Consider the following 19,146-nt stretch of genomic DNA (forward strand, 5'->3'; position numbering starts at 1 on the left):
CCATTTCCTATGTTGTCTCTTAAGTTCTGGTATCTATTCTTGTCTTTCTACATAAGTATTCAATAGCTTACAACTACCATAGAGTGTGATGATGCAGGTTATTAAATTATTAATGCTATTTGTATATTTTATAAAAAGTCACTCAGTGAGCAGATTTCTTGCTTTATTTGTATTTTCACCCTTGGATGTATTATGTAGTATAGAATTTACTGACAATATGATTTAGAATTATTAGGAAGTTACAGAATGATGGGTCCATGTCTTAGGATGAATAAACATTGTATCAGCACATACAATCAGGCACATCTATTATGATATCCTTATTATATTTATATCAATTTTTTGTTTGTTTGTTTGTTTGTTGCTGTTGTTTTACAGTACATTAGGTATTTAGTAAGCTACTTATATCCACTACACTGGTCTATGGTTACTATCAATCCTCTGACATTAATGGGAAACAAGAACAAGACAGCTGACGAGGAAATAATTTTCCAAACTCTGGTGTCACATTCATGTCTTTTTCTTCAGGAAACATAAAAAAGTCTGTCCCATTGTAAGAACATCAGAGGATACAATAATGAGCATTTTATGTTAAAATATAAGGAAATTAATTGTACAAAACAGGCTCCATACATAATTGTATTTGAATTGAATTGAATTGAATTGAATTGAATTGAATTGAATTGAATTGAATTGAACTGAATTGAACTGAATTGAATTGAATTGAATTGAATTGAATTGAATTGAATTGAATTGAATTGAATTGAATTGAATTGAATTGAATTGAATTGAATTGAATTGAATTGAATTGAATTATGTACTTTCACAGCTCCATTAAAAGTGTTTTACAGGAACATATAAACTAAAAACAAATATGACAAGAACCTTGTAAAATGTGTATTTTAGTCTCAACATACACGCCCAAGATGTTTTAGTACCATCGTAATGACTACAACCCATAAAAAGTTTCCTTGTGTTTGCACAATACAAGTGTGCAACAATAAAAGAATGGAGAAAATGCCAGGAGTGGGAGGAGTGAAAGGTTGTTGACTGGAACAGGTAAATAAAATTATGATGAAAGCCATTTAAACCCAAGAGAGGCATTATGAAAGTGTCCTGTGAAGCATATAAGAGCTACTGAAGACTCACACAGCCCTTCTCATCCTCATACACACCAGGAACACCGGAAGGAAAACGCAGACTACATATAAGAAGAAACCATAGTTGACAGGTAAGGTCTTCATTTCAAAATGTAAATCTGTATGACTGCTCAACTGTATGATCGACCATAAAGCTTGTAAGTACATTTAGAGTGTAATTTATATGTATAGTTTTGTTTCACAGGAATGAATCCAGAGAGTGCTGGTGGTCTGTTGATGATATAGCATCTGCAAAGGAACTATTGCCCTTATTTTTTACTTTACATATCATTTTTATCCAACGGGGGGATTTTATATATAACAGATTTTTCTGAACTTATCTTTAAGAATCTAGTAAGACACAGACACTAGAGAGAAAATATTATCTCAACAAGTTGTTTTCATTTCTTGAACACAGTATTTTTACTTTCAACCACTTTGAGTAAATGTGTACCAAAAACACCCGAGTGAAACATTTGCACGTCTGTTAATAATCTCAAATCTGCGCTACCAAAAACCTACCTGCCAGCACAGTTCTGTTAAATGATGCATAGGAACAAACCAGATGACATCTTGACACGTTGGCCATACACATGGAATATTCAATAGGAACAGGATGTTCTGTGTATTTTACCTCTGGTTGTGTATTCTTTAACAAGCCTCATCAATATTTTATTCTGTTCTGGTGTGCAGTCTGATCATATTTGGCTGAAATTTGCACTGAGGGTAAAAACACTAATCTGTAAAATAGATCCTTTTGCTGTTTGGGGGACTTTGCTGGGAGTAAATAAAAGATTAAGGAAGTTAGGTGGAAAAAAGTCATGAAAGTCTGCCATCTGTCACTGCGCCACAGTGGGATATTTTTCTCTGTTGAAAGGTATTGATATTTTGGTGAATTTAAACTAAATGAGGACTTTGAATAAACTCTGTGTATGTGCTCATTTCGATGACCTTTCCTTTACTTTCAGGTTCTTTCAAAAAAACAAAAAAAGAGCACAATGAAGTTGATTTTCAGAGCCTCACTCTTACATTTGCTCCTGTACTGTGCGACTCACACAGCAGGTAAGTGAAAATCTGCTCACTATGAATGTAGCTTAATTTCCTCTTTAAGTTAAATCATTCCAAAAGATATCACACTGGTTATCTCCCCACCTTGTGCAGTCTGAGTTTTCACCGATTCACTCAACTGTTTCTATTTCTTTTCCTAAGGTGTCAATATCGAATCTGACCCAGTAGTCGACGGTGAGGGTCTTATACAGGCGGAGTTGAACAACACTGTGTCACTGAAATGTACCGTTGGTGGAGACACTCTGGACGATGAAGAGCTGGTGTGGCTCAGAAATGGTTTGACGGTCAAACTGAACGAAGAGAACAAGAAAGGTGCAAGCAGTGTGTGTGTTTCACCTGTCATCTATGACGACAATGAGGCCACTTTTACTTGTCAACTGAAAAACAATGCCACAGTTAAGGCCTCTGTCACCCTAAGAGTCACATGTGAGTCCCTTTAAAAATGTTGAAACGATGCATTTTGTTAATAATAATACTGGTAGCTTCTAATTTATATAGATTTAGTGACCTGTCAGCATACTACTGTTGTTCACACTGAAATACTACTGGATGTACTGCTATGAAATATATTCATAGTACCCAGAAGATGTCACACCGGTGATCCGCTAATCTGACAATTAGTGTGATCAGGAGGCTGACGTGTGTTTTTTCAATAAAATATCTTGATAATTGGATTATAGGGTAGATTTTGTTGCATCATATCTTTTCCTCTTGGAGTATCACTTCCTAGACAACACTGGTTTATGACCAAATACCTCTAAAACTAATGTCATTTTCATCAGCCTCAGCTGTACTTTGTTCCCAGTGGTTTTTAAAAGGTGTTAACATACTAACAAACTGAAAACAAATAGGCAACATCATCTTCTGGGGACTATGAATGCCTGTGCAAATTTGCTATCTACTGTTCATAGTTGCTGTGATATTTTCAGTCTGAACCAGACTTAAACATGCAAATGGAGACACAGCTGCACTCAAATTTCTTCTTTAGGTGAAACGTGTATTTATCTGCAAAGACAACTCAGCAGCTATAATATTTTCCCTTTAGATCCCCCAGAGTTGTCTGGGTCAGAGGAGGTTACAGTAGAAGAGGAGTCAAAGCTCGTCCTGAGCTGTGACATCTGGGCCAATCCACCGGTCTCATCTGTGGTGTGGGCACTAAATGGAAGCATGGTGGATCTATTAGCAGGCGACTTCGTTGTGACCACGGACGGCTCTATAAGCCAGCTGATAGCCAGCAAAGTGGAGAGGAGCTTGCATGAAGGCACATATCAGTGCACAGCAAATTCTCCCAAATATGGAGCATACAGCAAGACTTTCTACGTCACAGCGGCAGGTCTGTTCACTCGATCAACGCTCTTCAGTATTACTGAAACCAAATTCTGATTGTTGAATAGTTTTAATGGGTATTTCATTGCTTATGTGTCATCAGCACTTGAAACAATGCCTCAGTTAGTGATGTCATTAAAGGAGTTTAATCCTCTTTCTCCTCATTTGAAGATAAGACCATGAAGTTCCCACTGATGCCCATGATTGCAGCAATTGTGGTGGTGATCCTCACTGCAATTCTTGCAATTGTTTCACGGTGGAGGAAAATCGCAAAGGTAACACACAAACGATGCACATAGAGCACAAAGACTGAATCATTGCAATCAGGACCTCCTAATGCTTTAATTCTCTTTCAACAGTGCTTCAAGAAATAAAGACACCAACACTCCTTTTTTGTGTGCAGGACTACCGATTTATGTAACAGAGTTTTTAATTTTACGTTGTATTTGACATTTTTTAAAGGAACGCTTTGACATTTTGGAAAATGCATTTATGGGCTTTCTTGCTGAGAGTTTGAAGACTGATCTTATTCTCATATCTGTCTGTTAAATATGAAGCTACAACCAGCTGTCTTCAGCACAAAGGCTGGATTTGAATGTAAATAGCTAGCTGGGCTCTGCCCAAAGAGTAAAATGCAAGCCTCAACATAAAAACCACCTGCCCAGTATTGCTTAGGTCTCTCTCCTGCTGTCTGGCTCCTGGACGTTGTAACTTCTGGGTTCTGTAGTTTGTGGGATGAGGCCTGTTCAGGCTTGCTCAGGTGCATCCTGCGAATGCTTGGTCAGATTGGTTCTTTGTTGTCTTCCTCGAGTCTTTTCTGAGCAGTTTTTGCAGTGTGTCCTACTCTTGGTCTGAAGCAACGTTTAGGTGGGGAATACGTGTTAAAGCAACATCCACATGAATGCAGGACCCAAGGTTTCCTAGCTGAACTTTACATAGAGACAAAATAATCAGTGGTATAGACTTGACTTCTAAATGCAAAATATGTTAATAAGTTTTAAATGTGTTGGCTGATTAGCTTTCAGCAGATCTATGCTAGCTGTTATCAGTCTTTGTGCTATGCTAAGCTAACTACCCAGTGGCGGTGGCTTCATATTTACTGTGCAAACATATGGTCACTCTTCTGATGTAACTCTCTGCAGCAAAGCAAAAAAAAGCAGATTTTTCCCAAAATATCCTTCAAAATCTGATCAGATGTTTTATGCTACCGGCTATGTACGCAATATGCTATTTATTTAACCTATGATTATGACAAGAGGATCTCCTGAGTCTGCAGTATGACATTTAGCTTGTTACTTTTTATTATGTGATGCACTTTGACCTTGATGATGAAGTGAGTTTTAATGCTCCATTTCCTCTTTTCTTGTTAATATCTTTGCAATAAAATAAACCAAACTGAAAAGTACACTGACCTGGCAAAGACCTCTTTTTCTGGGAATGTGAAAAAAATCAAAGCTACAAGTGTATATTTGGAAAATGATTCATGACTCTATGATTTAAAGATACAACATCATGTTTATACAATTATAATGTATTGTACATTGACAGACTACTAGATATAGACAGATAAAATATTTGACACTACCGTTTTCTAATTGCTAGTGTTTGATCAATGAATGAAATACCTGTATTCTTCCACTTTGTCAGTCTGCAGTGGTTAATTCATCAACATATGACTAGACAAGTTACATTTTGTGGGACAGAATACTTGTCACGCTTGCTGTTTAAAACATGAGCTGTAAACTAAAAGACTTAACTAAAAATCAATGAAAAAAGAAAGACAAAATAGAACTGTTAAAATGCTTAAGTTGATGCTTTTAGACTTCCCAGTGTAAAAATATCTGTAGTGTTCAGAGACATCTATTAAACAATTGGTCATCGAGTTGAACTGCCTCTCAATCAAAATCTTGGTCTCCATTTTAGACATTCACTCTGAACTTTAGCTCCTGACTCATCAGGAAAACCAAGGCTTGTTAAAATCATGTTATACATTTACTTTTAATGAGACAAAAGGACATGGATTACAAGGTTGCCAAGGTCAAGCTCAAGGCCTAAGTCGTTACGTTACCTTACCATTAAATAGATATTTAACAGATTCACATAAAACAGTGCAACAAAAATTACAAGAATTTGTGACATCCGCTGCAATGACTGGTCAAATATACAATATGAAAACAAGGTTAATGTCTTAACTGAGGCTGATGATGCTTGGTTGTGTCTGCATTTTTAAAATCTTTAAGAATTTTCCTTTTTGCTTGGCTAAATATTAATAAGAATTACTATTCAGATAGTTTCAGATATAAATATTACCTTCAAAAGAATACTGATACCCAGCACTGAAAAGACAAACCCCTCTCAATAAAATAAGAATTTGATTGTTGTTCAAAAGCTCTGGTTTATTTGTAATGTTGGTTTGTCACTAAATCCAACATATACAAAAAATCTAAATTATTGTATCTAGTCTGCATTTAGAGAAAAGAAGAAGATAAATTGTTGTTTTAATTGCGCCATGATGACTGTGCAAACACCCAGAACCTTTCCTCCTGTACCTTCTTTAATGGCCCTGAACAATGCACTGTTCTTTGCCTCGTGCCACGTAACTGTGATATCATGCTGGGATCCCTTTTAGCGGGTCAAAGATGTGGCATCTACTTTCTAGCAGCACATTCAGTATAACTGAAACGTCTGAAATTGCATTTGCACAACACAAGTTCATGAGAAATTTATTTTATAAGAACATGGAAGAACAAAGTGATTTAACATTAAATTAAAATGAAAAAGAAATCTTGTTATTGTCACTAGCAGATCACCATCAACTAAAACACAATAGATGGACATGAACAAAATCTCAGAACACCAGTGCGTGAATGCGTTTCACATGCAGGTCTGAAGTGACATCTGCTGGTTGTCTTACTTTCAAACCCTTCCTAGCCATGACAATGACATGTATGTGTAAATGTGCAAATAAAGAAATAGAATGAAATGTCAATGTTTAAAAAAAACAAAAAACATCCAAAGCCCTGCCATGTATTTGAAATGATGAACGAGCAGTAGTTGTACCGGTGTTTTTCCTGTTGGGGTCATAGATTGAATAAAACAGGAAACTTCAAATTCTAATTCACAGTAAAATTATATCACAATTACAACCACAAAAAAATATGATTATAGAATAGGAAACAGAAAATTTAAATATCACTTGGATGACATAAAAGGTCTGGTGTATTGAACTGTGCTAACCTGAGATGTGTAACATTTGTTTTTATTCTTTCTTCCCCATTTGTGTAAATAGAATGGGTAAAATATCGGAAACACCCCTCAATCTACAATAGAACATTACAACAAAACCACTGACTGACATGTTGGTTGTATCAACGCCTATCTCACGCCAAGTCAGTAAAAACTGAACATTATAAATCTCACAAAGATAAGCTTTATTACATTGGATTACATAAACTGTGGTTAAAAGAACTCTACACTTACATAAAATGAAGAATAACATTTCCTGAATCAGTTTTTATTGTCATTATACAATATATAATGACATCTCACTTAACTTCTCACATTATATACAAATAACAAACCAGACATAAATACATAGAAAAACAAGGAAAACTTCTAAAACAAATAGTGTATGTACAGAAACATAAATTGGTAGTGCCAAACAGAGCACCACTGAAATAGACAAGAACTATACATACAAAGCAGGATGTAATCAGAATTAAACCACATGTGCAATATGTGCAAAGTTTTATAATAGTGATATTTATTGTTTAAAATTGCAGGTGAGAAGCAATACTTATGCAATGTACCTGCAAAGATGAATTTCTGAAGTATTTACAATGTCGGGGATAGTACAGTAGAAACTTATCATCAGCTATTCATTTTACATACAGAATAACTGTAACATTGAAGCCCTCGTACAAATTTTTAAAAAATTTCCTTTCATACTATAACACAAACTCCTACAAAAACATTAAACATAAACAAGAAAAAAGCAAGAGTCTAAGATACATTAAACTAAGAGCACTATAGATTAAAGTTATCGCAAGGATTCATCATATCTTTTACATTTATGAATACAAAACGTTGAATATAAGAAACTTTGAAATAAAATCTGATGCATCTTTTTTAATCTTAGGCATGATTAACATCAATCCAAAAAAACCACACCTGTAGGCCTTTAATCAAAAGTGAGCGATTTAAAGCATACGTCTATTTAAAAAACTAATAACACTAAATTTATTTTTTAAACGAATCACCTAAATTTAATTCACATGTATTTTTTCAGTGTCACATTTTAATCTTCGAAGCACGTTGCAGCGTCTGAGGCTGAAAGGACCTTTACGTTGGACGCAACGTGCTACGTCACTAGCTGTACGTAAAGGGCGTGGTGACGTCTGTTTGCGAGCATTCTGCGGTCCACCGCCAAATTCAAACAGAAAGAAAGAAACGCGAAGAACTGCAGCCGCAGCGAAGAGGACGGACTTTCTCACAACTGATAATTTCAGGTAAGTTGTCGATACAGCAGATAGTATGACAGTCAGTCTTCTTTTGTCTGTGCTAAGATATTTAATGCAAACATCTTTTCATGTGAATTTATCGAGCTAATGGTGCGTTCGCGTACACAGCCTTCTTTTGTTGTGTGAGAATCAAAAACGTGTTACTAGTTACGCTGCTACTTGACTAAGTTTTACTTTTCAAAAACATGAAATATTTAACTTTATTTGAATTCGGTGCACAAACGTTTAGCGTAAAGTCGCTGTTATTCCCTCCGCTGCCGGTGTTTTGGATGGAGTCATCCCAGGGTTAGTTTCACAGAGCAGGGCAGGGCAGCCTCCACTGCTACATTGTCTTCATCAAACAATAGCAGGGGAGCCTTCACTAACACGATTATTGCTGCTTTATTTGAGGGTTGTTACGGGTCATTTTCACCATCATTTCCCGTCCTTTGGTCATTAACATTGTTCCCATTTTTTTGTCAGTAACAGACTACTGAGAGGTAATTCTTTAAAATAACAAATAGGCACAGATAAATATGCTCAAGATTGTGATGTGTTAGATTTGATTCTCTACATGTCTACATGCCTATTAAGAATTTGTAAACCCATAATTCAAACGGCCTAAAAGGTTTTACAATTATATTCCAACACTGCAAGTTCAAAAATGTATTCAAGTTGAAATGATTTAAAACAGAATAATGCAGTAATATCAAATAAAAATAACTGTTCTTGCTACATGGCTGAGATTATTGTGATTATTGCATATTAAGTTAATTCAGAGTCAATGCATTTTTTTCTGTACCAATTTTATTTCTTCAAACCTGTGTAAAATGCTTCATCTATCTTATCTTTTCTCCTGTGCTTTAAATTTTGGATTTTCTTTTTAATGTGTAGTTTGATGATTGAACAACAATTGCAAAATAGCTTACCACAGAACTACATTTGGACAGAGCCTTTTCAATCAAGGCTGTCACACCTGGAACACATTACCAAACGAAATTAATAAGATAGCAGATTTAAAAACTTTTACAGCAAAAGTTAAGTATTGGCTGAAAGAAAAACAAGAATGTACCCACCTATGACATCTAAAAGGTCCGACTGACTGTGGATTGTGTCATTGTGCGTGTTTGTGGGTGGGTGGGGGTTATAGGTTTTTAATGTTGTCTGTGCCGTTTTTATTTGTGTTGTTGATCCTTTGACTACTTTTACTTAAAAGCCCAACCAGGGACAGGAGTTGAAAATTAGCTCAATGCTACACACTGTATATGTCATGCATCAGTTCTATGTGTTCTATGATAGCTGCATGGTCCCTGATCAAATAAATGAATAAATAAATAAAATAAAAATGTTTTATTATATTTCTTCAGCTCAGTCAGTATGGCGTCTTCAGTGATGGATGGAGTGGGTAAAGCTGTGGTTGGAGTCTGGCGAGCACACACAGTCCTGGATGAGTCTGACGGGGCAGAAAGCTCCCCAGAAGCCCCCGACCGTTTCCGCAAACTTCGCTCCTCATCTTCACTGAACTCTCTGCGAATGTCTTTGCGCAAGAGGCAGGAGACAACTGGTCCGCATGGCTGCATTACGAAGTCCTTTTGCTTCCCCCAACACACAGAACCAGAGGCTGTGAGTTCCATAACCAGCTACAGTTTTCTTTGCACATTGTACAGTTTCTGTGTCTGAGGCCTTGTTAGTTGGTCCTAATGTTTTCCACGTTTTATTCTGTTGGCTACTTTCATTTCTGAGGTTTTCAGCCCTGGCTGTTTGTTTTCTCTGTTGTAATAGAAAATTTGATCAAGATCTAGAATCAGTTTCCAGTGGGCTCAGGAGGCTCAAACATCTGTCAAAGGCCTTTGATGACATCATCCACAGAGATGACAGGTAAAAAATTTCTGTTTTCAGTGAATTGTTTTGATTGGTAAAGCTGATTAAGAACCGTTGGAGGTTTTCTTATATGCACGAATGAAAGTGCACTGTAGGTGAATGAGAGTATTTTGTGTAACTGAGGAAGCCATCAGTCCATTTCCTTGTATGCTTGTGTATTTTACATACATAGAAGAGTCCAGTATATGTGCCTCTGCATAGAGGAAGCGCGTGACTGACCTCCACACCCACCTCACCCTCCCACCTAAAGAATCCCAGCCTGTGGTGCAGCTTGTGGGTCCCCAGATTTCCTTCCCCTCCCCCTTGACATTCTTCCCGCCTCGGTTTGAAACCGGGTCTGTGTTTCTGGTATTCGGATAAGGAGGGAGTGGGTGGGGGGATATGGGTGTGGGAATTGGAGCCAGATGAAATGACAAAAATGTGTTTTGTATGTTTTGCGTCATTTCCTATGTTGACATTCAAACTGTTCAGGCAGAGTCCAATCCATGATGAATTAGGTAGACTGTGAAAAGCAGGAACGCACATCAACAGTGACCTTGTCTGTTATCTGTGCACATTGCAAGCAGCCAACTGCTTTCCTCACTGTATGAAAATATCTTCTCTGGGAAGTTAAACGTTTGTTTTCCAACTACAACAGGCAGTTCAACTATTCCCTAATTATGGAGTAGGGCAGAAGGTAAATTTGCATCTCAAAACAAATCCTACTAAAACCTGATAAGTTATGGAAACATATGCTCTGAACGCATGTTAGAGCTGACCCAATGTCCGTGCATGGTGCGCTTTGCATATGAAACTGTGAAGGTCTGTTACGTTGCACTGAAAATCCTTTCTTTTATTTCACATTGCCCAAGCAAATGAAATTCTTCTCTGTCAGACTAATTTTTTTCTAACTTTACAACCTGTGTTTTTCATTCTGACCCAATCTTTGTCTCTTCATCGGTTCTTATTTACTTTCTGTTTGTACTACTTACCACTTTGTCTCCAAATTTCGGAAAAGTCATGGATGTAAATGTGCATTATCACCTGATGGGTTTCTTTAATTCTTGGCATTTTGAATAATTATAGAAATCTGTATGAATCTAAAGGGGAAGTGTCTTGATTAGCAATTCTGTCTAGTTTGTTGGTATTAAAAACTGAGTTGATGAAAGAATTTGATTAGTTATTATCACTACGTTTGTTTTTTGCTGAGTAACCATTGTTCTCTTCACAGACCCAGTACAAGGGAACGTTCTGGAGGGGCGATGATGAGAAAGTTGGACCCCAGTGGTAAACTCAGTCGCTCAAACCTCATACGTCGAGCCACAAACCTCTCAAACACGCTGGGAGGTTGGGCCCACACAGCCGTGAACACTATTCGCAAACCCAACTGAATTGCATGCATGTGTGTACGTAAAATACAGGACCTTTTGTAGCCATGTGTCACATTTATTATTATTGTGGTGTCACTGTTACATATACATGTAGTGTTGTCATGGGAGACTGTTACGTGGCAGCTTGTCTTCTTTTTTTTTATCTGTGTGGTGCCCGATTAGCTGCACCTGTGTGAATCTTGTGTGTTTACTCATCTCAGGTTAGCTAGTTGTGGGTAAAATGTCCTCATTGTAGCTACCAAAGGGATTTCTATACTGTGGTATACGTGTCTGTCTTAGTTGCCACAATCAAATGTCTTAGTTACATTTTTAAAATACTAATATTTTAGTTTGTGCTGTCACTCTCTGCCTACATTCTGAAAAATACTTTAAAGAGATGCTGCACAAGACCAAAATCTGCAGGACTAACACTAAATTTACTGACTGAAGGGAGATGCATTTTCCTCTACTTTAAATGTATGCAATGATGTTACTAACATTTGTTGTACGTTTTTAAATGTCATTTGATTATACCAAATTGTAAGTGTATTTTCTATGAAAGGGGACTTCATTTTATATACGATAACTTAGGCAGTATTTGAATGGGAACTTTCCTTGAGGCAGAGGTCGGCACTTATAACAGCCTGTGGATGATTCATATACCAATATTGTACACATAAATCATCTGATAATGTGATGAGGGGCAGATTTAATGGCTCATTACCAGATGACATCGATGATGTTATTAAGTAATATCCAGTAAGTTGTTAGTGTAGTGACTGTCAAGCTAAACAGCCTCAAATGAAGCGAAACGCTTCTCTTTGCTGCATTTTCAATATATTGGTACCTTCTTTTTCTGCATTAATGAGAAAAAAGGGAGAAACTGTTGAAATGAAAAATAAAAAATCTACGCAATAAAACATGTAAGCTTCAACAACCCAAAGTCTTTCCTTTTTTTATGTCTGTTTCCTGTCTGTTCGCATGCACAATTTGTTTTGGTTGTAACATGAAGTAATGCATACTAATAATAGTACTAGATACTGGAGTTGTTGGATACAATCACTGGTTCAGCACACGCAGTGAAACGGGTGAAACAACTCAAACTTCTTGGTCCCTCTTGTCTACATTCTGGGTGAAACTATTGTCATTAAGTTAATAGCATACATTTGGGAAAAATTCAACATGTTTTTGGAATATAACTCAAAATTTGAGGGAATTTGACAAACAATTAAATACTTTTAAATTAACCAAGTGGACAATTTACATTTAAAGCAGTGCAGTATTTCACATCATACAAACTGAAATGACAAAATATTTGGTGAAATAATGCGACGGGGTGATTTTATATGGGCTTTACTTCTAGTTTTGTCTTTACTGTTTTCACATTATGGTTGTATGTCAGTGTATACATGTCTTTTGGCTTAACATATGTCCATATCTATGTATGAGTTATCATTAAAGATATATATGAAACACAATATGCTACTTCATCATAATTTCAATATTATCACATTATATCCACAAGTTCAAGTACATTTGCTGGGTGTATATTTACATTTGACCCCGTGGTACGCTACGTGTATTTGACAGCTATAATCATTATTTATGTACATATATTTTCCTAACACATGGATTGTTCTTTAGATACAATGCAATATTACAGACTAACAGTGTGCAATTATATAATGACTGGCTAAAAAATGTACATGCCGTTTGCTATGTACTTACACATCAATAATGATATTCTAACGTGATAATTATTATAATAATTCTCTTAAAGAAGCCATATTGGGGTTTTTAGTGTCGTAACTTTGCCTTACTGCATTTTTATTTTTTTCCCCCCTTGACTGCTGTATTTTGTCCATAAAGGCAAGAGCGCCCTCATGTGGTGTGTCCCTGGTTACAGCAGGGAAAAGGAGATTCGCTCGGTTTGTCCCTTGTCGGTTGCCGTCATGAGCTCACGCCTCGCTGAAGTCGCTCCTCCTCTGCCTCTCCGGCTTTGTACCCAGAGCTGAACCACGCCGCGGCTACCTCTTCCAGGATACCGGGGCTTCTAAACATCGGAAAATGGCCCTCCACGTCCCCAAAGCTCCGGGCTTTGCCCAAATGTTAAAGGACGGCGCCAAGGTGAGGATAAATCACCGTGTTGGGGTCGTATGTTCGCTCTTAGGGAGCCGTTGTGAACTAGGCTAAAGTTAGCCGCTGAGCTAGCACGTTCATTCGCAGTCATGTGGGAGAGTTCTAGAAACAGCCAGGCCGCTCAGAGCTGCAGGACCTGGTGCTGCTTTGATGGACCAAAGCCGAGTTTTTACGGCTTTGAATGATTCCTAAACCACTACACTATGCTGTATGTGCGCGCAGTGTTTTACCTGCAGTGATAACTCTCTGTCATGCTGCAGTCACACCCAGTTAGCTTTTAGCTGACTGTCAGTGCTCAGATGTGCCTGGCTGATGCTGATTCTTCCTGTTTTGGGTTATCTTATATGGAACAGCTCATCTGTATTCATGACTATGTTGTCCCTGCCTTTGAAAATCGTTTTCATCTATTCCAGTCATCTAAGACTAGAAAAATGTTCTCATGTGATTTGCTTACATTAGTAGTTAGGTAGAATAGTAACAATAAGTCTGACGTGGTCACTCGTAAAAATCTAATACATATCTCTTGCAAAGTCGCAGCAGCTGATTTATTGTTTTCTGACACAGCACTATTCGGGGCTTGAAGAAGCAGTCTTTCGTAACATCAGAGCATGAAAGGAGCTCTCACAGACCACACGCACTGCCTATGGGCCAAACGGTACGCACACTCCTCCAGCAGTAACATATACAAAAGTCTGTCAGTGTCATTCATGCTTAGATCAGTGTAAACTTAAACTAGAGAGCCAACAAAACGGCAGTCATTAAACAGTGCCACTGTTGCCTTTCAGGAATGAACAAAATGGTCATCAATCACTTGAAGAAACTGTTTGTCACCAATGACGCTGCGACAATCCTCAGAGAGCTTGAGGTGAGGAAACGTCTTAATGCAGCTCCCTCAATTTCATTGAATGCTTAAGAAATGTGAAAGCAATAAGTTTTCTTGAATGTTATGTGTTTAATAGGTGCAACATCCAGCAGCAAAAATGATTGTGATGGCATCCCATATGCAAGAGCAGGAGGTCGGAGACGGTACCAACTTTGTCCTGGTTTTTGCTGGAGCTCTGCTGGAGCTGGCTGAAGAGCTGCTCAGGATGGGCTTGTCTGTGTCAGAGGTAAATAACTGCACCTGGTGGACATCACCGTGTCTGTGCTGTATAAACAGTGTGATGGCATGAAAATTTGTAATCATAAGGGAAGGGAAGCACTGATGTATCAGTTCATAGAAATATGTTTGCATCAGTATGTAGACATATTCCATTACGCAGATTTAAAAGGTTTGTCTCTGATGTTGTCATTAACCCTTTGAGGCGTAGTGTGGGTCAGGAGATACCCATTTTCCATTGGATTTGGGTCACTTTTGACCCATGTTCCGCATCAAAGGGTTAAATGCTTTGTAGGAGTTCCTGAAGACTAGTGGAGGAGAAGAATGGTGTTCATGTTGAATTTCCCACTTCGCCCCCATACATTACACCTTAATAATGCCTCTCTTGCACAAATAGTTTTTCAGAGAAGCTCGTCTTTACCAAGTTGTTTTTAGAGAAAACACCTTGCTCGTGTGTCAGTGCAGGATTGGCTACCACTGCCACACCATACTTATAAAGAGACTTAAGCACTGGGCAGGTTTTAATGGAGTTGCTATGTACATTTTTTCCTATTTCTGAGCTGAAAGAAAATGTTTTGTCTGTCCTTAAATTTATTTCTGATTGCTGACCTGTGCACAGCCGTACCTGTCATTTAAATTTCCTGACATTAACAAACTGGCTCAATACATAACTTGGACTACTAAGAATTTTTATTCCCTGAAAATTACTCTTTAACTGTAACATATTATGGTACTTCTATTACCATTGTTTTGTGGACCGATGCTAAGTGTTTGACTCCAAGAAAGAACCACTAATGCTAACTATTGTCATTAAAATTGATGTTTTCAAAATAATGCTTTGTAGAGCTAATATTGATAAAGCAGTTGCCTAAAATGTCAAGTATTTGTACCTTAAAGGAAGGAATTGCAGCATTTTCTTAGCCTCTATTTTCTTGTTTTCTGCAGGTGATTGAAGGCTACGAGAAGGCATGTAAGAAGGCTCTGGAGATCCTGCCAGACTGCGTATGTTCTTCAGCCAAGAACCTCCACGATGTTAAAGAGGCCACATCTCTCATCCGTACGGCAGTCATGAGTAAACAGTATGGCAATGAAGACTTCCTTGCCAACCTCATCGCGCAGGCCTGTGGTGAGTCAGCAATCCACGCTACCCAGACCAACTACAGCTGTCAGCTGTTAATTACCTTGACAGCAGATTTGTTTTCTGACTTTCTTTTCTTTATGGGGTTTGTGCTGCAGTATCCATCTTCCCCGAGTCCGGCAATTTCAATGTTGATAACGTCAGAGTATGCAAGATTTTGGTAAGCAACGTTATCCACTGCTTATATTTTGTCCATGTGTATGTCGGTTGCCTCTAAATTGTTGTCTGCGCTGTTTTCAGGGTTGTGGTGTGACAGCATCCTCCATGCTCCATGGCATGGTTTTTAAGAAGGAGGCAGAGGGAGACATCACATCCGTTAAAGACGCCAAGATTGCAGTATTCTCCTGCCCCTTCGACTGCATGGTGACAGAGACCAAGGTAACGAATACTTTAAACACTCTGTTGTGCTGTAGAGAAACTGACAGACAAAAACGCCAATTTAACTAACATACACACCGATTTTTTTGTTTTCTAGAAAGCTGAGCTGCTGAATAACTTACACTTTCATATCATCGGCTCTTTTTATAGAAAATAATTTGCCATGTCACACCATGAAAAGCATATGTGTTAACGTTGCAATTAATGATGGCTGAACTCCAGTTAGCTGCTTCATTCTTAGTGTGGCCTCTTGTCATTAGTTTAGAAAAGTTGTGGTGTCACTATATATAGGCAGCCCTTCAAAGGCACTGATCTTGTTGCTAACAATAGTCCTATCTTTTCCACAGGGAACGGTGTTGATAAATAATGCGCAGGAACTCATGAACTTCAGTAAGGGAGAGGAGGATATGATGGAGGCTCAGGTGAAGGCCATCAAGGAGGCTGGTGCCAATGTGGTGGTAACTGGGGGGAAAGTGGCCGACATGGCACTGCACTACGCCAACAAATACAAGCTCATGGTGGTCAGGTAAGACTCACAAGAGTTCAGTGGATTACATCTTGTTGAATGGAAGACTTTTATTACTCAAAATTAAACCTGTCATCAAAATATCTTCCACCTAAAGCAGATAGTTTTAGTCAAATGCAGACCCCCTGCCTGGGTCACTAGAAGTTGTCCAAGTTAACATGGCAGTTGTGTCAGATTTATGTCACTTATTCACAAAAGATGACATTTTTAGGTGCCACAAGTAAAAGATTTGTCAAAAAAAACAAAAAACTGAAGAAGAGTATTTTCATTATGCAGAATACTTTATTATAATTTAAAGTGATGCCTTGGGTCCTTAGTTGTCCCTTCTCATTATAAGCTGGTTTTCTGCAGCTTCTTCTATCATTTTATACTATTAAAGCCAAAGTCCTCCTTTTTCTCTTGCAGGCTTAACAGCAAGTGGGACCTCAGGAGGTTATGCAAGACTGTGGGAGCTGTTGCACTTCCCAGACTGGTGAGTCTTGTTTTGTACAAATCGGGTATTTAAAGCATATTACACTAGATCATTGTAAGATATGAGCTAGTGCTTTTCTCCATCCTTAGACGGCTCCAACTCCAGAGGAGATGGGTCACTGTGACAGTGTTTACCTGACAGAGGTGGGAGACACTCAGGTGGTCGTCTTCAAACACGGTAAATCAATCAGCCTTTGCTTCAGTCTTATGAATCTTTATTTTAAACCATATCTTTGCTCCTTGAGGGGTTTAGGCCTAACATACCTTTTGGTGTTAACTGAAACAGAGAAAGAAGATGGTGCCATCTCAACGGTGGTGATCAGAGGCTCCACTGACAACCTGATGGACGACATCGAGAGGGCCGTAGATGATGGAGTCAACACCTTCAAGGTTCTAGTCCGGGTAAGTCACTACAGTAAACCACAGTGGGACCGTTCCCCCTGCAACATCAGTATGAAATATCAGTACAAAATGTAAATAAATTAAAATGCCTGTTAGTAAAAGATCTTTTATTACACAGGAATAGGTTGCATTTAAACTTAAGTCTTGCATTTCCTATTTTACTCTTGAGGACTAATTATCTGAATATGAGTTGTTTGGTGGTGTACATTGGATCTTTACTGTCTCAAGTCACTGTTCATCATACATGATTGTAAAACAACTCAAATGTGGATTATTGATAAACAATTTTTTATGCCTGTGGAGTTTTAGAGTTTAAGCTAGCCTCTGTACTATGTTTATTCACTGTTTGACCTGCACAACAGCTACAGTCTTTGTCATTAACTGACTGCAGGACAAGCGTCTGGTACCTGGAGCTGGAGCCACTGAGATTGAGCTGGCCAAACAGATCACCTCATACGGAGAGGTATGCAGAATTAAATGCATTGATTAAGGCATAACAAGTTCACACTACTGCTTCCTCTCTTGGTTTTTCCCCTTTCTGGATTTACTTCATCACCAACACAAACCTCTTTTCTCCCCACTCTCTCTGTAGTCTTGCCCTGGTCTGGAGCAGTATGCCATTAAGAAGTTTGCTGAAGCCTTCGAGGCTTTGCCACGTGCCCTGGCTGAGAACTCTGGTGTGAAGGGGAGCGAGCTCATTTCTAAACTGTATGCTGCGCATCACAAGGGAAGCAAAAATATGGGCTTTGACATCGAGGTGTGTATGAGAATGCCTTTGTGACTTGGACATACCATTTTATTTCAAAGATTAGCAATGTCTAGAAAATCCATGCCATGTTAATCCCATGTTTGTTGACGCAACATGAATTTCAATCTGCTTAATAGAGAAAGGGAGCAAAGTCACTGGTTATCCACTAATATTGAAAATGTAAAACCTGGCTTGTTTCTATCTAGTCTGATTTGCTCATCACCAAATTTAGCATTGTAAAGCCGTGGCTGCCTTTGCTATTCAGCTTTTGCCTTCAGAGAAAGATACACAATTTCACACATTAACTTTATTAACTATACCACAAAAATAGTCAGCACCTATGTACATACTGATTTTGAGTCATATAGAATCTCTTCAAAGAAGGTGTCTGTGGTTCTGTTGTGATGATTGAACAGTTGCATTACTGAATAATACGTTCTTGTGTTTTGCCACATTGGATTCAGATTTTATAAACTGTGATTATTTTTTTATTTACATAGATATTTATAATAGAATATATTATTTATGCACACAAGTTGAGCAACCACAGTAGCGTTAAACACTCAGATATGTAGCAGGTTTTGTACAGTCATTGAAAAACACATCAGCACATGAAGTAGAGTTGTTTAAGCTAACTTGTTTCTCTGAATGCAATCAATCCCACTTTCTTCCAGGAATTTATTCCTTGATATGTGCGATATCTGTTTAGGGAGACGGCATTGCTTTGAAGGACATGCTTGAAGGTGGCATTCTGGAGCCGTACATGGTCAAATACTGGGGAATCAAACTGGCCACCAACGCTGCCATCACAGTCCTGAGAGTGGATCAGGTGTGTACAGAAACACTCAAGACACATCAGATTCTACATCTAGTCAAAATCAAATACAAAGTTGACAATGTTTATATGCAGCTTCGAATTTCATGTAGCTGTTGTCAACCCTGGTCACAGGCAATACTTATTTATAGCAATAACTCAGTTTTTT

General features: G+C 38.1%; 2 protein-coding genes across 4 annotated transcripts in view; both read left to right on the forward strand.

Annotated features, from left to right (window-relative positions):
- The first annotated feature begins 1,090 nt into the window (after positions 1-1,090).
- Positions 1,091-4,938, forward strand: tmigd1 (transmembrane and immunoglobulin domain containing 1). 3 transcript variants are annotated; one of them, XM_055016933.1, is made up of 6 exons: positions 1,091-1,231; positions 2,108-2,201; positions 2,349-2,519; positions 3,253-3,540; positions 3,705-3,808; positions 3,893-4,938. In XM_055016933.1, exons 2-6 carry the CDS (start codon positions 2,138-2,140, stop codon positions 3,905-3,907), a joined length of 642 nt encoding a protein of 213 aa, XP_054872908.1. In that variant the 5' UTR covers positions 1,091-1,231; positions 2,108-2,137; the 3' UTR covers positions 3,908-4,938. The 3 variants fall into 3 exon arrangements, with proteins under 3 accessions (XP_054872908.1, XP_023147221.2, XP_054872907.1); XM_023291453.3 differs by having other exon boundaries at positions 1,092-1,231; positions 2,349-2,633; XM_055016932.1 differs by lacking the exon at positions 1,091-1,231 and adding an exon at positions 1,905-2,016 and having other exon boundaries at positions 2,349-2,633.
- Positions 4,939-13,227: 8,289 nt separating this feature from the next.
- The window catches only part of LOC111582643 (T-complex protein 1 subunit theta-like), a 7,719-nt gene continuing 1,800 nt past the window's right edge, over positions 13,228-19,146 (forward strand). The window contains exons 1-14 of the mRNA XM_055017510.1: positions 13,228-13,389; positions 13,966-14,056; positions 14,187-14,266; positions 14,361-14,510; positions 15,446-15,626; positions 15,737-15,798; positions 15,879-16,016; positions 16,364-16,542; positions 16,948-17,014; positions 17,104-17,191; positions 17,300-17,415; positions 17,807-17,878; positions 18,008-18,172; positions 18,873-18,992. Coding sequence (XP_054873485.1) covers positions 14,189-14,266; positions 14,361-14,510; positions 15,446-15,626; positions 15,737-15,798; positions 15,879-16,016; positions 16,364-16,542; positions 16,948-17,014; positions 17,104-17,191; positions 17,300-17,415; positions 17,807-17,878; positions 18,008-18,172; positions 18,873-18,992 — 1,416 coding nt within the window. The 5' untranslated portion in view covers positions 13,228-13,389; positions 13,966-14,056; positions 14,187-14,188. The remainder of the gene's footprint in view (positions 13,390-13,965; positions 14,057-14,186; positions 14,267-14,360; positions 14,511-15,445; positions 15,627-15,736; positions 15,799-15,878; positions 16,017-16,363; positions 16,543-16,947; positions 17,015-17,103; positions 17,192-17,299; positions 17,416-17,806; positions 17,879-18,007; positions 18,173-18,872; positions 18,993-19,146) is intronic.

This window comes from Amphiprion ocellaris, chromosome 14, assembly GCF_022539595.1.
Source record: "Amphiprion ocellaris isolate individual 3 ecotype Okinawa chromosome 14, ASM2253959v1, whole genome shotgun sequence".
Classification (NCBI taxonomy): Eukaryota; Metazoa; Chordata; class Actinopteri; family Pomacentridae; genus Amphiprion; species Amphiprion ocellaris.

Excerpts from the sequence above, each read along its gene's own strand:
- tmigd1 (XM_023291453.3), top strand. The coding sequence starts at position 2,138 with ATGAAGTTGATTTTCAGAGCCTCACTCTTACATTTGCTCCTGTACTGT. Across the intron at positions 2,634-3,252 it reads TGTCACCCTAAGAGTCACAT|ATCCCCCAGAGTTGTCTGGG; the intron begins GTGAGTCCCTTT and ends TTTTCCCTTTAG. Across the intron at positions 3,541-3,704 it reads TTTCTACGTCACAGCGGCAG|ATAAGACCATGAAGTTCCCA; the intron begins GTCTGTTCACTC and ends CCTCATTTGAAG.